This window comes from Carcharhinus amblyrhynchos, chromosome 3, assembly GCF_965287045.1.
Source record: "Carcharhinus amblyrhynchos chromosome 3, sCarAmb.v2.hapA, whole genome shotgun sequence".
Classification (NCBI taxonomy): Eukaryota; Metazoa; Chordata; class Chondrichthyes; order Carcharhiniformes; family Carcharhinidae; genus Carcharhinus; species Carcharhinus amblyrhynchos.
In genome coordinates, this window is record NC_137326.1 from 62,144,826 (window position 1) to 62,163,313 (window position 18,488).

The window sequence follows — 18,488 nt, forward strand, 5'->3', positions numbered from 1 at the left end:
CAGATGAAGAAATCGGAGGTCAGAATGGGATGGCAGCGTTTGTTAAACAAGAAGAGTTCAGGGCATTAAATGTCGGCTTTGGCCTCGATGAAGGTAGGACCTCTTCTCCGTTTTCTGCCTGTTGTTTTGCTTCTTTTTCTCTTGGGTGTTCAGATGCTCTAGCTGGCTCCTTCTAGACAAGATCTCCTAGTGCCCCGTCTTGTGCCAGTATCAGACAGATGGGTGCACAGATGTCCTTTGTGAAGAAACACCAGGTCTCCTCTGTGACAGTAGCGATGGACTTGCCCATTTAAAGAAGCAGTTACAAGGTGGTTTCTATCTTGAATTGATGGCTTGGCACACCACTAGCTCCAAGATTTATAGGCAAACACTGGAACTTTATCAGGCTATGAGCAGGAGCTGGATGATTGTTACTCCAGTCCCTGACACCCATTGCACTATACATTTTCGTCTATATAATGCTAGGGTTGTTCATTCATCTTTCACATCACTGTTTCTTTTACTAATAACCCCGTCAATCCTTCTGTATCTCACACTTCCCACCCACTGAACATGATCTCCCCCTCCTTGCCACGATTTCCCCCTCCCTGCCATGACTCCCCCTCCCTGCCATGACCTCCCCCTCTTCTTCCTCATCCAAACCTGCACTGTCCTAGACATCAGTGTTCCCTTAAATTATTTTCCCTACATTTTCCCCTAACGGATACATGTTGGACCTGTACTCTGCCCAGTTCATTTTTGATTGCCCCTTCTGATCTGCTAGACTGCCATGACCACCTCCTCCTTGCCATGACCTCCCCTTTTCGCTGCCACGACACCCCCTCCCTGCCTCGACTTTCCCCCTCCCTGCCTCAATTTGCTCCTCCCTGCTTCAACCTCCTCCATTCCTTGCCTCCCTGACCTCCCCGACTCCAGCCTCCCTGCTCCTCCACTTTCCAAGCTCCCTGCTACCTAACCTTCCCAACCTACCCTGCTTCCCTACCTCCCCTGCCTTCCCTACCTCCCTGCTCCCTGACCTCCCCTGCTCCCTGCCTCGCTGACCTTCCCTGCCCTGCCCAACTCACTGTCTCCCTGACCTCCTCTCCCTCCCCAACCTCTCCCGCCACCCCAACCTCCCCTGCTCCCCGCCACCCCAACTCCACCGCTGCCCGCGTCCCCAACCTCCCCGGCACCCTGACTCCCCCGCTCCCTGCCTCCCTCGCTCCCTGCCTCCCCAGCCTCCCATGCTCCCAACCCCTCACCCTGGTCCCTACCTCCCCAATCTCCTCCGCTTCCTGCCACTCCAACCTCCCCCACCTCCCCCACTCCTGATCTTCCCTGCCTCCCCGACCTCTCCTGCTCCTGAGCTCACCTGCTGCCTGACCTCCCCCAATCTCCCCTAGCTCCCCGACCTCCCTCACTCCCTGGCTTTCTGATCTCTCCCACTCCCTGACCTCCCCTGCTGCCGAATACTCCCCACTGCCTGACCTCCCATGCTCCCAGACCTCCCCCGCTCCTGGCCTCCCCTACTCCCCGCCTCCCCAACCGCCCCACTCCCTGCCTTCCTAGCCTCCCCGTCTCCCCGAGCACTCCTCTCCCTGCCTCCCTGACCTCTCCGCCTCCCCAACCACCCCCACTCCATGTCTCCTTGACATCTCCGCCTCCCTGACTTCCCCGCCTCCTGGACTCCCTCCCCGCCCCCACCCCCCCAGGTCCACTGCCTCCCTGACCTTCTCATTTCCCCGCCTCAGTGACCTCCCCCAAACCCCCTCTCCCTGCATCCACAAGCTTGTATTCGGCTGTGATTAGGGGCAGAATCCTCATGTGATTCCCCTCTCACTGGTCCCCAAAGTTGATTACAGCTGGATTGACTTTGTGTGCTGTGACCGGTCACCTGTTTCTGCTTTGGTCTGAAATATCAGGTCTCTCTCTCTCTGGCTATGGATACTGATTGCTGATATTCTCCATTGTGTCCCCAGGCCTGGCTAATCCCAGCAACGCCTATACAGTCTACTATGGCGAGAGGAGTGTGTGGTGTAAGTACTCCAACTTTCATGGGTTAAGCAGATGAGCAGTGCCTCTTCAGAGGCTGTGGGTGATGTGGCAGTGGGGATGGAGTAAGACTGTGCTGTACCTATCCTGGGAGTGTTCGATGGGGGCAGTATAGAGGGAAATTTACTTTGTATCTAACCAAAATATCTGGGATAGTTATAGTCTGAAGGATTTAGAGTAAGTGGATTTCTTGCAAGGTGTTCAGGGGAGTTTTTTGTATCAATATGTAGAAGGCCCAGCAAGGGATGGCGCAGTGCTGCTTTTGATCCTGGGAAACGGAGCTGGACAAGTGTTCAATGTGGCAATAAGGGAGCATTTTAGTGTTAGAGACCACAACATGGTACGGTTCAAATTTATTTTTGAAAAGGAGAAAGATGGCCTGCAAAAGATAGCTTTGGATGGGGCAAAGGCAGATTTTATTATAATAAGGCAGGACCTGATTAGGATCAGCTTCATGTGGGTAAGTCTAGCGGAGCAGTATGGGCATTCAAAAAGGAGCTGGGGAGAGTACAGGTCCAACATGTACCCTTTAGGGGAAAATGTAGGGGAAATAATTTAAAGGAACACTGGATGTCTAGGACAATGCAGGACTGGATGAGGAAGAAGAGAAAAGCTTTTAGCAAGTCCAATGGGAGCAATTCACCTGTGGTCCCAGAGGGATAAAGAATAGTGCAGGAGGGAACTTAAAACAATTAGAAGAGCAAAAACAGTGCATGAGAAAGGAATTGCGAACAAGATTAAGGAGATTCCTAAGACATTTTATAAATACATTAAGAGGAAGAGGTTAACGAGGGAAATAGAAGGACCCAGTAGGGATCAAGGGACAATCTGTGTGTGAAGCCACAGGATATTGGAAGGATATTAACTGAATACTTCTCTTTGGTCTTCACTCTGGAAAAGGAGAATGTAGGTACAGAATTCAGGAAAAGGGACTGTGAGGAATTTTCACAATTTGATATAGGAATTGAGAAGGTATTCAAGGCATTCAGTTAGGAGCTGGGGAGATTACAGATCTAACATGTTCCCTACAATGGGCAATATAGGAACAATAAGGTCAGGGAACCCTGAATATCTAGGACAATCCAGGATTGGATAAGGAAGAAGAGAAAGGCGTTCGGCATATCCGAAGAGACCAATTCAGCTGTGGGCCATAGAGGAATATAGAAAGTGTAAGAGGGAATTTAAAAAAGCAGTTAGAGAAGATTCACCAGGATGTTGCCTGGAATGGAGCATTTGAGCTACAAAAAGAGACGAGATAGGTTTAGATTTTCTCCAGAGCAGAGAAGGCTAAGTAAAGACATGATTGAGGTGTATAAGATAATGAGGAGTATGGACAGGCTGTTCCCCTTAGTTGAGATGTCAATCACGAGGAGGCATAGTTTTAGAGTAAGAGGCAGGAGATTCATAGGGGATTTGAAAAAACATTTTTTCATTCTGAGGATGCTGGGAATCTGGAATTCATTGCGAAGGTAGTTGTGGCCAGAAATCTTACAGCCTTTAAAAAGTATTTGAATCAGTATTTGAAGCATCATAACATTCATGGCTATGGGACAAGTGCTAGAAAATGGGAGGAGTTCAACTTTAGTGGTAGTTATTGTCAGTGCACTTGATAGGTCGAAGGGCATTTTCTGCACTATACGCCTCTGTGACTTTATAACTCCGTGCTGTACCTGTCCTGGGAATGTTTGATGAGGATAGTATAGAGGGAGCTTCACTCTTTATTTAACCCCGTGCTGTACCTGTTCTGGGAATGTTCGTTAGGGACAGTGTAGAGTGAGCTTTATTTTGTATCTAACTCTGTGCTGTACTTGTCCAGGGAGCTTTTGATGGAGACAGTGTAGAGGGAGCTTTACTCTGTATCTAACCCTGTGCTATATCTGTCCTTGGAATGTTCAATGGGACAGTGAAGAGGGAGCTTTACTGTGTACCTAACCCTGTGCTGTACCTGTCCTGGAAGTGTTTGATAGGAACAGTGTAGAGGGAGCTTTATTCAGTATCTAATCCTGTGCTGGACCTGATTTGAGAGTGTTTGAACTTGCCAATCAATGTCTGGAAAAGAAGGGATTCATCTTGGCAGTACTAATAGCCAGGGAGCTGCGGTGGACATGTGGGGGTGGGAGAGAATGTGAATGTGTGGGGGGAGAGAATTCTGTAATAACGCTATCCTAACCCACGTGTGTCACTCTAGGGGTTACAGTCCGGTGCCCGGGGAGTCCAGGACACGGGTCCCGCTTCATAGAGAACACTGCTGCTGAAAAGCTGGTAAATGTTGAATTTTGGTGACACGCTCCCAGCTTCTGCCACTCACTGAATCCCAGAGCTCCTAAAACACGTCCAAATTACAAATGTGCTCCCTTCCCCAGTCTGTGCCCTCTCCTAAACCTGTGACCCCTCCCCAACTTGTGACCCCTCCCCCAACCTATCCCCCCCTCCCCCGAACCCGTCCCCTCCCCCAAACCTGTTCCACTTCTCACAATCTGTGCCCCACCCCCCCGCCCCGAACCTCATTGCTCCAAACTCAGGCCTCACTCCCTAAAGCTATTCTCCTCTTCCTTGCGACCTCTCCCCACACTCCTATACCCATCCACCTTTCCATCTGCTAACCTGTCCTTCACTCCAAATTTTACCCCTTCACAATGACCCATACCCTTCACCTTCCCAAAAGCCTTCCAAGACATCATTCAGACTTGGGTTGTCAAGTGGCAAGTAACATTCACGCACACATGTGCCAGGCAATGACCCCTTGTCCATCAAGAGGGAAACCAGTCATTGTCCCTTGACATGCAACAGCTTTGCCATCCCCCTGCTAAGGATTGGGAAGAAACAGCTTCCCAATTTAGCTTGCAGTATCATTAATTCTTTCATTTTCCAAAATATTTCAGCGCAAAGTTCTCAATTCATTCCTGGATTTCAGAGAGAAGGAGAAGAACAGGTGAGGTTTCTTTGTGTCGTGGGTTTTGTAGTCCAATTGTCATCTTGGGGCTAGTGTCATTTTCCTGAATGGATTGTTTGACCTTCTTGCTGCACTCTAGAACCCCCCACCCTGCTGGCTTGGGCTGACACTGCAGTCCTGAGGGAGTGTTGCTTCATTGTAATGGATGGTGAGCGACATGACTGCTGTTTCTTCATCTATGTTGTTAATACAGGCTGAAAGTAGCTGAGATCCCAGCATTAAGGTCCCTTATCCTGAGATAGAGTCCCCAGCCAGGTGTAACAGCCTCTCAGCATCCACTTTGCCAAGCCCTCTTAGAATTGTAAACATTTCAAAGAGATCACTGTTGTGGACAATTTCAAATACCACCCCGGAATCGCCAAAACATTCTTAAATCATCTGTAGGGGATGAACACTGAACAAATTAAGTCCTTCTCAGGAATTAATGGTTACAGTAGCCATATTTATAGACCCCTATAGTGTGGCCATGTTAATCTAGCTAACCCAAAATGACTGCACAATTCAATCAGTTACAATTAGCCCATTGACAGTTATAAAATCAACAAGGAATATTTTGACCCATAGATACTCCGCACCAATCCCCTCTCATTCTTCTGAATTCCAGCATCCCGGGTCAATCTCCTGTGGACAGGATTGTCCCAAGTGGGGCTGATATTGTACAGATCAATGTTGAGACCACTGGAGACTGGCACTGAGCAAAAACCTGCTGATACTAGTAATCATGATAAAAACAGGAAATATTGGAAATGTTCAGCTGGTCAGGCATGGCAATGTCTGTGGAGAGAAAAAGTGAGTTAACATTTCAATGAGCTTTAGTCCGAATGTTTCCAGTATTTTCTGTTTCTATCTCTAGAAGAAGGTGTGCTGTTTTGGACAGCTGGTCCAGTAAAGGACAGAGCTGCCATGGGGAGAGTTCTGAGGAGAGTGACCAGAGTTTGGTGAATGACTGAGTTGGAAAAGCTAAAAGACTGGAATCATGGGAGACATAGGTAGTTTCTGTAAAATAATGGAATCTATGAATGGGTATGGTGGAGGCAACTTATAAACAAAGAATATCAGTTTCAAGAGCACAGGTACAGGATAGTTACAGGCCCAGCTTTAACCATGCAGAATTTATGTTCTAGGCTGAATCTGAGTAAATGCTTGACTCTGGGAGATGTGACCACTGTCAACCTGACTGTACTGCAAGGAGGCGTGGCTTTTAACGTAGTCCCCAAGGAGCTAACAGCCAGCTTTGATATCCGGATTCCCCCAACTGTGGATCTTAAGGTATGACTGGATCTGTGTCTTTCTGTTTCATTGTTTATCAGCTATATCAGGAAAGGAGATGTCAGCAAAGAGAGATATGTGTCAGATATTGATGAAGGGAGTCAAATGTCCATTCCCCTTTCCAGAGAATAAAGCAGTCTGCTTGCAACCTTTTTGTCACATTTGATCCTGTGAAGAGCTACCAATTTCATATTTCTGCTGTCGCTAAGACTGCTTATTTGTATTAACTTTCAACTTCACTTCTGTCTCAGCTTATCAGCAGCTGAAACCCTCATTTGTATCTTCATTACTTTGAGATTCAAACAACCCAGTACCCTCCTGGCTGGTCGCTCATTGTCTACTTCCATGAACTGCTCTGCGTGTCCCAACTCACACCAATCATCTTTTCCCATCATTCTGATGCTCCCTGACCTACGTGACTTCTGTCCAAGCAGGTGTGGATATCACAATTCTCCTCCTTGTCAAATCCCTACATGTCATCATCACTCCCAATCTCTGTAAACTCCAACCCAGCAAACCTCCAAGATACCTGCGCTCCTCAAATTCAGCTCTCTTTTCAATTGCCTGTTTTAATTGCTCCAGCATTGCTGGCCATGTCTTCAGTTTCCCAGGCCCAAGTTCTAGAATACCGTCCTGACACATTTTCATCTCGTCCTCCTTCTTTAAATGTCCATGTGACTTAGTGTCATGCTCTGTTTGACAGTGTTGCTGAAAGAGTCTTGCGATGTTTAATTACTTTAAAAGTGCAATATCAATGTAAGTTGTTGTTGTCTCCAGTGTCAGCAGTGAGCAATTGTGTCTCACGTGTTGGGAAATGCTGCTCATTGTGATTTTTTTCTCTTGTTTCAGGCATTTGAGGAGCAAATTAAGATGTGGTGTCAGAATGCAGGCGATGGAGTTCAGTATGAGTTCCATCAGGTGATAAGATCACAAATAAATCTTCTGTAATTTATTTTTCAGTGAATGCTCAACTGTCTTTACATTAATCCAGGGTACGATATGACCCTGATCCCAGCAAACAAGACCACAGTCGTGTTTTGTGCAGATTGGATTCTTCCAGTCTTGCCAACTGCCATGAGCTCAATCTGTGTGGACTGGCCACTCGCTGTGTGGACTGGCTGTTCGCTGTGTGGATAGGCTGCTGACTGTGTGGACAGGCTGCTGGCTGTATGGATTGGGCACAGGCTGAGTGGACTGGACACTGGCTGAGTGGACTGGACACTGGCTGTGTGGACTGGACACTCACTGTATGGCCTGGACTGTACGAGGATTTTTCTGAGGTGTCCAACTGGTGTGTCTTGTACTCAGCTGATCTCACTAAGCCAACACAAGAACTACGAAAGACAGCATATATTCAAAAAACAAAAGAAAATTTATTTGATTTAATTTATTATTGTCACATGTATTAACATACAGTGAAAAGAATTGTTTCTTGTGCACTATACAAAACATACCGTTCAGAGAAGGAAATGAGAGAGTGCAGAACATAGTGTTACAGTCATAACTAGGGTGTAGAGAAAGATCAACTTAATGCAAGGTAAGTTCATTCAAAAGTCTGACAGCAGCAGGGAAAAAGCTGTTCTTGAGTCAGTTTGTAAGTGACTTTTGTATCTTTTTCCCAACGGAAGAAGATGGAAGAGAGAATGTCTGGGCTATGTGGTGTCCTTAATTATGCTGGCAGCAGGAAGTATGGACAGAGTCAATGAATGGGAGGCTGGTTTGCGTGATGGATTGGGCTATGTTCACGACCTTTTGTAGTTCCTTGCGATCTTGGGCAGAGCAGGAGTCATATCAAGCTGTGATACAACCGGAAAGAATGTTTTCTATGGTGCATCTGTAGAAGTTGGTGAGAGTTGTGGCTGTCATGCCAAATTTCCTTAGTCTTCTGAGAAAGTAGAGGCGTTGGTGGACTTTCTTGATGATAGTGATGGCATGAGGGACCATGACAGGTTGTTGGTGATCTGGACACCTAGAAACCTGATGCTTTCAACCCTTTCTACTTCATTTGATGTAGACAGTGGCATGTTCTCTTTATGCTGCTTGAAGTCGATGACAATCTCTTTCGTTTGGTTGACATAGAGGGAGAGATAATTGTTGCCACACCATTTCACCAGATTCTCTATCTCATTCCTGTACTCTGTCTCGTCATTGTTTGAGAAAACAGTCAGTGAGTGTCGACTATCCTCTCTGGCGTAACAATACAAATTGTGATTGATATACTCTTCTGAGCACTTCAATTCTCTCCACCCCAGCCTGTCATCCAAACTGGAGGGTCCAATTACAATATTTATTACACAGTATTACCTTAGTCAATAATGTTCCACAGCAGGAAAGGGGCTCATTAGTCCATTCAAACTTACAATCCCTCCCCCATTGCTAAGAAACCTAACTACATCATTCCGGTATGTTCAAGACTTTTGCTAATATTGACACATGTTAAGTGGTAAAAGGAGTCAGTCCTTTTGCCTGAATCTAGCCTCGTCTATCAATATAAAAAACTATACCAGCCTCACCAACCAGGAGTGAATATACTCCCATTTGTTCCAGACTCCTGATTAACTTTCAGCTGCCTAACCCAGGCAGAACGAACTCTCATTATGCTTCATTGTCTCAAAAAATGTGGCATGTCTGCTGCCGTCTCTTTCCCATCATGCTGAGAAAACAGATTGTTGTTTGTCCAAGGTTCACAAACACGTTTCAAACTACGTTTTAGATACAATACTTGTTTAAAAATTCATTACTTTGATTATATGTGATTAATAGACAGTACCTTTGATATATTAGCACATGATGAATCCTTATTCTGTACTTAAGGCACATTGTAATCTCTTTTTAAGCTAATCCACTTTATATCGTGAATTTAAAATGAGAGCCTTTATACTAGGACTTCTATACTACCTTCCATCATGGACACCTGCTGTGTGTACTGAATACTGGTTGTGTGAACTGGACACTGGCTGTGTGGACTGAACACTTGTGTGTACTGGAGATATTGCTTGGAGTTATTTATGCTGGCGGTTTTGGTGGATGTTGTGTATATTGGGTTGTCACTAGGTGTTGTGTATACAGGGTTGATGTTGGCTGTTGTGTATACAGGGTTGTTGCAGGGTGTTGTGTATATTAGGTTGTTGGGTGCTGTGTATACTCAGTTCTTGGATGATGTGTACACTGGTTGTTGTTGGGAGTTGTGTATATTGGGTGTTGTATATACTGGGTTGTTGGGTGTTGTGTATATGGGATTGTTGTTGGGTGTTGTGTATACTGAGTTGCTGAGGGGTGTTGTGTACACTGCGTTGTTCTTGGCTGTTGTGTATACTGGGTTGTTGTTGGGTAGATTGGTTTGTTGCTGGGTGATGTGATCCCAGGAATTGTACCTGGGTTGTTGTTGAGTGTTGTTTAGACTGGGTTGTTGTTAGGTGTTGTGTAGATTGGGTTGTTGGGTGTTGTGTAGAATGGGTCATTAGGTGTGTGTACTCATGTTGTTGGATGATGTGCATACTAGGATGTTGTTGGGTGTTGTGTATACTGGGTTGTTGTTGAGTGTTGTGTATACTGGGTTGTTTTTGAGTGTTGTGTACACTGGGTTGTTGAGTGTTGTGTAAATTGGGTTGTTGTTGAGTGTTGTGTATACTGGGTTGTTGTTGAATCTTGTGTAGACTGGGTTGTTATTTGGTGTTGTGTAGATTGGGTTGCTGTTGGTGTTGTGTAGATTGGGTTGTTGTTGGGTGTTGTGTAGATTGGGTTGTTGTTGGGTGTTGTGTAGGTTGGGTGTTTTGTATACTGGGTTGTTGCTGGATATTGTATGGAATGAGTCATTGGGGTCTTGTGTATACTGGGTTGTTGTTGGGTGTTGTGTAGAATGGGTTGTTGGGTGTTTTGTAGACTGGGTTGTTGGATGTTGTGTAGAATAGGTCATTGGTGTTGTGTATACTCAGATGTTGTTGGGTGTTGTGTAGACTGGGTTGTTCTTGGGTGTTGTGTATACTGGATGTTGTTGGGTGCTGTGTAGACTGGTTGTTGTTGGGTGTTGTGTAAACTGGGTTGTTGTTGGGTGTTGTGTAGACTGGGTTGTTGTTGGGTGTTGTGTAGACTGCATTGTTGGGTGTTGTGTTGACTGGGTTGTTGTTGGGTGTTGCGCGGATTGGGTTGTTGCTGGGAGTTGTATAGAATAGGTTGTTGGGTCTTGCGTATACTGTGTTTTTGTTCGGTGTTGTGTAGAATGGGTCATTGGGTGTTGCGTATACTGGATGTTGTTGGGTATTGTTTATACTGAGTTGTTGTTGAGTGGTTTGTATACTGAGTTTTTGAGAATTGTGTATATTGTGTTGTTGATGGGTGTTGTATATACTGCGTTGTTGAGTGTTGTGTAGAATGGGTCATTGGGTGTTGTGTATACTGTATGTTGTTGGGTGTTGTGTATACTGGGTTGTTGTTGAGTGGTCTGTATACTGAGTTGTTATTGAGAATTATGTAAACTGGGTTGTTGATAGCTGTTGTGTATACTGGGTTGTTGTTGGGTGTTGTGTAGACTGGGTTGTTGCTGGGTGATGTGTATACTGGGTTACTGTTGGGTGTTGTGTATGCTGGGTTGTTGTTGAATGTCATGTATACTAGGTTGTTGGGTGTTGTGTGTACTGGGTGTTGTGTAGAATGGGTTGTTGGGTATTGTGTTTATTCATTTGTTGTTGGATGATGTGTATACTGGGTTGTTGTTGGGTGTTCTGTACACTGGGGTTGTTTGGTTTTGTATAGAATGGGTCATTTGGTGTTGTGTATACTCATGTTGTTGGATGATGTGTGTACTAGGTTGTTGTTGCGTGTAATATAGAATGGGTTGTTGGGTCTTGTGTAGACTGGGTTGTTGTTGAGTGCTGTGTAGACTGGGTTGTTGTTGGGTGTTGCGTAGACTGGGTTGTTGGGTGTTTTGTATACTTGGTTGTTGCTGGGTGTTGTATAGAATGGGCTGTTTGGACTTGTGTATACTGTGTTGTTGTTGGTTGTTGTGTAGAATGGGTTTTGGATGTGTATACGGGATTGTTGTTGGGTGTTGTGTAAATCGGATTGTTGTTGGCTGTTGTGTATGCAAGGTTGTGTGTTGGTATACTGGTTGTTGTGGCACGTTGTGCGCTTGATTGTTGATGGGCGATGTGTATCTTGGGTTGTTGTTGAGTGTTGTGTAGATTGGGTTGTTGTTGGGCAATGTGTACCTTGGCTGTTGTTGGGTGATGTGTATACTGGATTGTTGTTGGGTATTGTGTAGACAGTGTTGTTGGGCATTGTGTATACTGGATTGTTGTTGAGTGTTGTGCAGAATGGGTCGTTGGTTGTTGTGTATGCTGGGTGTTGTGTATATTCAGTTGTTGGATAATGTGTATACCGAGTTGTTGGTGGGTGTTGTATACACCAGATTGTTAGGTGTTGTGTACAATGAGTCATTGGGTGTTGTGTATACTCAGATGTTGTTGGAAGATGTGCATACTAGGTTGTTGTTGAGTGGTGTGTAGACTGGGTTGTGTCGTATGGGTTGTTGGGTGTTTTGTATACTGGGTTATTGCTGGATGTTGTATGGAATGGGTTGTTGGGTCTTGTGTAGACTGGGTTGTTGAGTGTTGTGTAGACTGGGTTGTTGAGTGTTGTGTGGAATGGGTTGTTGCTGTGTGTAGTGTAGAATGAGCTGTTGGGTGTTGTGTATACTCAGATTTGTTGGATGATGTGTATACTAGGTTGTTATTGGGTGTTGTGTATACAGGATTGTTGTTGAGTATTGTGTAGTCTGGGTTGTTGTTGGGTGATGTGTATACTGGATTGCTGATGAATGTAGTGCAGACTGGGTTGTTCTTGGCTGTTGTGTATACTAGGTTGTTGTTGAGTAGATTGGTTTGTTGCTGGGTGATGTGTAAAATGGGTTGTTGGGTGGTGTGTAGACTGGGTTGTTGGGTGTTGTGTATACAGGGTTGTTGTTGCGTGTTCGTTTGTACTGGGTTGTTGTTGGGTCTTGTGTATATTGGTGGTTGTTGGTGTTTGTGTATACTGGGTTGTTGTTATTGAGAGGAATATTCACAGTTTTCCATTTACCTGCAGAAAGGCATGGACCAGACGGTGACATCCATCGAGAAGTCTGACCCCTGGTGGAACACATTTAGCAGCACCTGCCAGAAATTGTGAGTAGTGGCAGTTCTGTTTGTGGGGTGTGTGGGAATTGCCTGCCTGCAACATAGATCAGCTACCATGACTGTTGGACTGTGTTACAGTGAGGGATTCTACACAGATTGCTGTGAGACTATGTTGCAGTGAGTGACTGCACGCCTTCTGCAGTTATAGGGAGGGGCTGCTCCAGACAGCTGTGGGAATGTTTTGCAGTGACAGACTGCACACTGGCTGCTGTGGTACTGTGTTAAAGTGTGAGATTGTGCATTGCAGGTCTGTCTGGTTTTTCATACAATTAAGAAATGATTTGATTGTTTTAGCAAAAGGATCTTGGGAAATTAAACATGCCAAGTCTATGGTTTTCCATTTACTGATGAAAGTGAATAGACAGAAAATCAGACTGTGTATATTCTTTCCTGCAATCCATTCCTTGCTAGGGAATTATAGAATCACCACATCAGTATCACTTAGCTTCAGTTTGTATGACTGTCGCTCTTGTATCTGATCCAGAAAATTGTACATTTAACCCCACTGAAATCGAACATTTAAGCTTTCTGATACTCTAGTGCAAGACTGAGCAAATGATGCATTACATCAAGGCTTTGTCTCCCTAAGGTGCATGTTAATGGCACAATTGTCCTGGCCAGTATTCTATCTTCAATTAACCAACATCAGCAGCACTTTTTGTTTGAGAATGTTAATTAATTAACAATAGGAGGAGGGGCTCTTTTAACATTCCCATTGATGATGATGGATTCCAACAGTTGCAGTATTGAGCAGATGATCCAAACCTGCCTCCTCTTGAGGTTTCCAGCATCACAGATGCCAGTCTTAGCCAATTTAACTCACATTATATAATGAAACAACTGAACACAAGTGCCATGGGACTTGACAGCATCCTGGATATATTGCTGAAGACCTGTGCACCAGAACTAACCACACCCTTACCCAAGTTGTTCCAGTACAGCTACAACATGGGCATCTACCCAACAATGTTGAAAATTGCCCAGGTATGTACTGTCCACAAAAAACAAGACAGATCCATTCCAGTCAATTACAATTCCATCAGTCCACTCAATCATCGATGAAGTGTGTGTTTTTTCATCAGCCATGGGCAGCACGGTGGCACAGTGGTTAGCACTGCTGGCTCACAACACCAGGGACCCAGGTTCGATTCTAAGCTTGGGTTAGTTTAGATCCTGCCTGTGCTCTGGTTTCCTTCCACAGTCCAAAGATGTGCAGGTTAGATGGACTGGCCATGCTAAATTGCCCTTTAGCATTGGGGACTACCTAGGGTGAATGCATGGGGACAGGACTTGAGCGGGATTGTGGTCAGTGCAGACTCAATGGGCTGGAATGGCCTGCTTCTGCTCTGTGGGATTCTATGACTGCACACTCACAGCTGTAGGACTGTGTTACAGTGAGGCACTGCACACTGATTGCTCTTAGACTGTGTTACAGTGAGGGACTGCAAACTGACTGCTGTGGGACTGTGTTACAGTGAGAGATTGCACGCTGACTGCTGTGGGACTGTGTTACAGTGAGGGACTGCAAACTGACTGCTGTGGGACTGTGTTACAGTGAGAGATTGCACGCTGACTGCTGTGGGACTGTGTTACAGTGAGGGACTGCACGCTGACTGCTGTGGGACTGTGTTACAGTGAGGGACTGCACGCTGACAGCTGTGGGACTGTGTTACAGTGAGGGACTGCACGCTGACAGCTGTGGGACTGTGTTACAGTGAGGGACTGCACGCTGACTGCTGTGGGACTGTGTTACAGTGAGGGACTGCACGCTGACAGCTGTGGGACTGTGTTATAATGAGGGACTGCAAACTGACTGCTGTGGGACTGTGTTACAGTGAGAGATTGCACGCTGACTGCTGTGGGACTGTGTTACAGTGAGAGATTGCACACTGACTGCTGTGGGACTGTGTTACAGTGAGAGATTGCACACTGACTGCTGTGGGACTGTGTTACAGTGGGGGACTGCACGCTGACTGCTGTGGGACTGTGTTATAATGAGGGACTCCAAACTGACTGCTGTGGGACTGTTATAATGAGGGACTGCAAACTGACTGCTGTGGGACTGTGTTACAGTGAGGGACTGCAAACTGATTGCTGTGGGGACTGCGTTACCCTGAGGGATTGCACATTGCTGTGGGACTGTGTTGCAGTGATAGACTGCAGACTGATTGCTGTGGGTCTGTGTTACAGTCAGGGCCTTCAGACAGACTGGTTTGGGACTGTCACAATGAGGAACTGAGCACCGACTGCTGTGGGATTGCGTTACAGCGATGGACATCCCATTGATTGCTGTTGGACAGTGTTGCAGTGATGAACAACACACTGATTGCTGCAGGATTATATTACAGTATAATGTTGCAGAGTGCCGTTCTGTGGAAGTGTCATGCTACAGTCTATGGAGCTGCCTGATAGTGTTTTGTGTTTTAGGGGCATGACCCTGCAGTGTGAGATCTTCCCAGCCGCCACTGATAGTCGCTTCATTCGCGCTGTGAGTATCTTGCATCAACCTAACACTGGAGCTTGGGGCCTCACATCCTGACTGGAGAGGCTGATGTTTTGGGCATGTTTCTGTTGACAGAAAGGGGGCTTTGTCGGATGTCCAATTGTGTTTGTGGATGTTTGTCAAGGTGGAGTAGTTAATGGGGAATTTTTTGTCAGGATGGGGAGATGTTTAGTCAAGTGTTTGGGGTTTTAATACGTTTGCGAGTGTTATCGAAGGTGGGAGAAATTTTTTTTGGGGGACATGGTGGGGGGTTATTTGAGTTGCATTTATCTTGCTGCTGTGAACTGTGATTTACTCCTCTTTGCTTTCCTAGATGGGCTACCCAGCTATTGGATTCTCGCCCATGAACCAGACTCCTATCTTGCTGCACGATCACAATGAGTTCCTGAATGAGAGGGTCTTCCTGAAAGGCATCGAGATCTACTCCAGCCTGATCCCTGCTCTTGCCGCAGTCCCACCCCTAGAAGGGGAGGCCTGAGAGGGCAGTGTTCTGAAACCCAGCCCTCATCCCCATCTCCTCCACCCTTCTCAACATCCCCAGCATCCTCTTCCTCCACCCTGTCCTCCCTCCCTCCTCTTTCCTAGCTCCTCCCCCCTCTTCCTCCTCCCCACCGCATCCCTCCTCTTCCCCTCACCCTCTCCCTCCACACCTCCTCCCACACTCCAATACCTCTCCTCCAAACTCTATACCTCTTGTCTCTTGCCACACCCCTTTCCATCCTCCATCCCATACCCATCCTACAATGTCATCCTGTCCACTTCTTCCACATAATTTGTCACCTTCCCTATCACTCCACACCCCTTACCCATTCCTTCCTGTCCTGCCTCTCTCCCTAACCCTTCTCCCCTCCCATTCCTCTCCCACCCATGCCTTTCTGCTGTTTTGACACTGACAAATTTACCTCATCTATCGAATGTTGTGATTACTCAGGCTTTCAATATATCGTTTCATTGGCCTTTTCAAGATATATGTGACTGGATACTTTATTGATTATCTTACTCTTTTTATGCTTTTTAATTAACTGGCCTTCACTCAGAAAAGCTTTCTAGATTTTTAATCTATTTTGCTCTATCCAGTAGACTTTTAAAGGGAACGCTTCCTCCTCATTCACTTTGTCTTTTTTTAAGTTGTTGCTGTCCTCAGACACGATCCTTCAGTACCTCACCCCAAGTCTTCCTGTGTGGGTGGATTATTCGACTGTGGAGGCATCGCATCACTGTCTTAACAATGGCACCGGTGGCTGTGCAGCAGTGGCTGTGCAGTGATGGTTGTGCAGCGGGAATGTCACTCTGTTACCGTAGCAATAGTTTTCCAACATTCCAGTCAGACCCACTGACAGAGAATGAGTTTTGGAATTCTGTTGTGACATTTTCAGTCACTGTCATGATATTCCAACTTCCTCCCTCCCCAGCCTGAACATTAACATATTCTAGAGTTATGGGCATTTGATTACAAATTCATCTCAGAAGTTGAACTCTGAGGCGACATGTGAGGAGACCAGAGACGAGAGGGATAGCAGGATCCCAAAGACTGGACCAGCCATATAAATACTGTGGCTACCAGAGCAGGTCAAAGGCTCGGAATCCTATGGTGATTAACTTACATAGATTCCTACCTTGCAGAAGTAGGCCATTCGGCTCATTGAGCCCGCATCATACATAATTCCACCTAGACCCTATCCCCATAATCCAAAGTATTTACCCTGCTAGTCTCTCTGACACTAAGGGGCAATTTAACATGGCCAATCCACCTAACCCGCACATTTTTAGACTGTGGAAGGAAACCGGAGTACCTGGAGGAAACCCACACTGACACGAGGAGAACGTGCAAACTCCACACGGACAGTGACCCAAGTCGAGAATCGAACCTGGGTCCCTGGCTCTGTGAGGCAGCAGTGCTAACCACTCTGCCATCGTGCTAACCACTGTGTCCCCAAAGCCTGTCCACCATCTACAAGGCACAAGTCAGGAATGTAATGGAATACTCTTCACTTGCTTGGATGAGTGCAGCTCCAACAACACAAACTCAACACTATCCAAGACAAAGCAGCCCATGTGATTGACTTCACATACACAAACTCTGTCCAGCACTGCCAAAATGTTGCAGCCATGTGTACCATCTACAAGATGCGCTGCAAGATCTTACCAAGACAACATCTTCCAAACCCACAATCATTATAATTCAAAACGACAAGAGCAGCAGATATATGGGAACACTACCAACCAGAGGTTCCCCTTCAAGCCACTAACCATCCTGACTTGGAAATACATCGCTGCTTCTTCACTGTTGCTGGCTCAAAATCCTGGAGCTCTCTCCCTGACAGTGCCTGTAGGCTCTGTGGTGTACTTACACCACAGAGACTGCAGGGTTCAAGAAAAAGTTCACCATCATGTCAAAGGCATTTAGTGACCTAGCCAGTGACACCCAGATGTTGAGAAAGGTGGAGGGCTGTTGATTGGGGAGACAGTAGCATGATATATGAGAATAGGCAAGGACAGGGGCTGTGTTCCTGGGAAATTAAGATTTGAATCTGATTTAAGTATGATTTTGTTCTAAAATAAAGCTTGATTGAAAGCAAGCGGCTGCAGATCCTGACTGACTGCTGTCTTTGACTCTATTGCTGCATCTGGATTTCAAAGTACACAAAAACAGACCATTCAGCCCACCGATCTAGAATCAGTGATGGTGCTGCACACAAGTCTCCCACCAATCTTCATCTCACCCAATCAGCAATCAGCATGAATTTCAACTTTTTGGTAAGGTGACTAAGTGAACAGTGGAATGTTTGTAGATATTATTTGTCTGGATTTCCAGAAGGCATTTGATAATGTCAGCTAAAGTTGAAGCATATTTGGTTCAGTCTTCACCAAAGAGAAGGACTTGATGGATGATGAGTCTGGGAAAGGGTGTATAGATAGTTTGAGACATGTTGAGTTCAAAAAGGAGAAGGTATTGGGGTTCTTGAGAAATGCTAAGGTAGACAAGTCCCCAAGGCCTGATGGGATATACCCCAGAATACCAAGAGAGACAAGGGAGGAAATTGCTGGGGCCTTGAGAGAAATCTTTGTATCCTCACTGGTTACAGGGAAGGTCCCAGAGGATTGGAGAATAGCCAATGTTGTTCCTTTGTTTAAGAAGGATAGCAAGAATTATCCTGGTAATTATAGGCCGGTGAGCCTTATATCAGTGGTAGGGAAATTATTGGAGAGGATTCTTCAAGACAGGATTTATTCCCACTTGGAAATAAGTGGACGTATGAGTGAGAGACAGCATGATTTTGTGAAGGCAAGGTCGTGTCGCGTTTTTCCAGGAAGTGAAGAAGATGATTGATGAGGGTAGGGCAGTGGGTGTTGTCCACATAGACTTCAGTAAGCCCTTTGACAAGGTCCCTCATGACAGACTGGTGCAGAAGGTGAAATCGCATGGGATCAGAGGTGAGCTGGCTAGGTGGATACAAAACTGGCTCGGCCAAAGAAGACAGAGGGTAGCAGTGGAAGCATGTGTTTCTGAATGAAGGGCTGTGACAAGTGGTGTTCCTCAGGGATCAGTGCTGGGACC

At 45.9% G+C, this 18,488-nt stretch overlaps 1 protein-coding gene across 5 annotated transcripts in view; it reads left to right on the top strand.

Moving 5' to 3' along the window:
- LOC145340242 (aminoacylase-1B-like) overlaps positions 1-17,508 on the top strand; it is a 58,838-nt gene extending 41,330 nt beyond the window's left edge. For all 5 annotated transcript variants that reach the window (XM_080184698.1, XM_080184689.1, XM_080184711.1 and 2 more), the window contains exons 7-15: positions 4-93; positions 1,959-2,015; positions 4,220-4,293; positions 4,914-4,963; positions 6,109-6,253; positions 7,103-7,171; positions 12,335-12,414; positions 14,854-14,914; positions 15,243-17,508. In XM_080184698.1, coding sequence (XP_080040824.1) covers positions 4-93; positions 1,959-2,015; positions 4,220-4,293; positions 4,914-4,963; positions 6,109-6,253; positions 7,103-7,171; positions 12,335-12,414; positions 14,854-14,914; positions 15,243-15,407 — 791 coding nt within the window. In that variant the 3' untranslated portion in view covers positions 15,408-17,508. The remainder of the gene's footprint in view (positions 1-3; positions 94-1,958; positions 2,016-4,219; positions 4,294-4,913; positions 4,964-6,108; positions 6,254-7,102; positions 7,172-12,334; positions 12,415-14,853; positions 14,915-15,242) is intronic.
- The last annotated feature ends 980 nt before the right edge of the window (positions 17,509-18,488 follow it).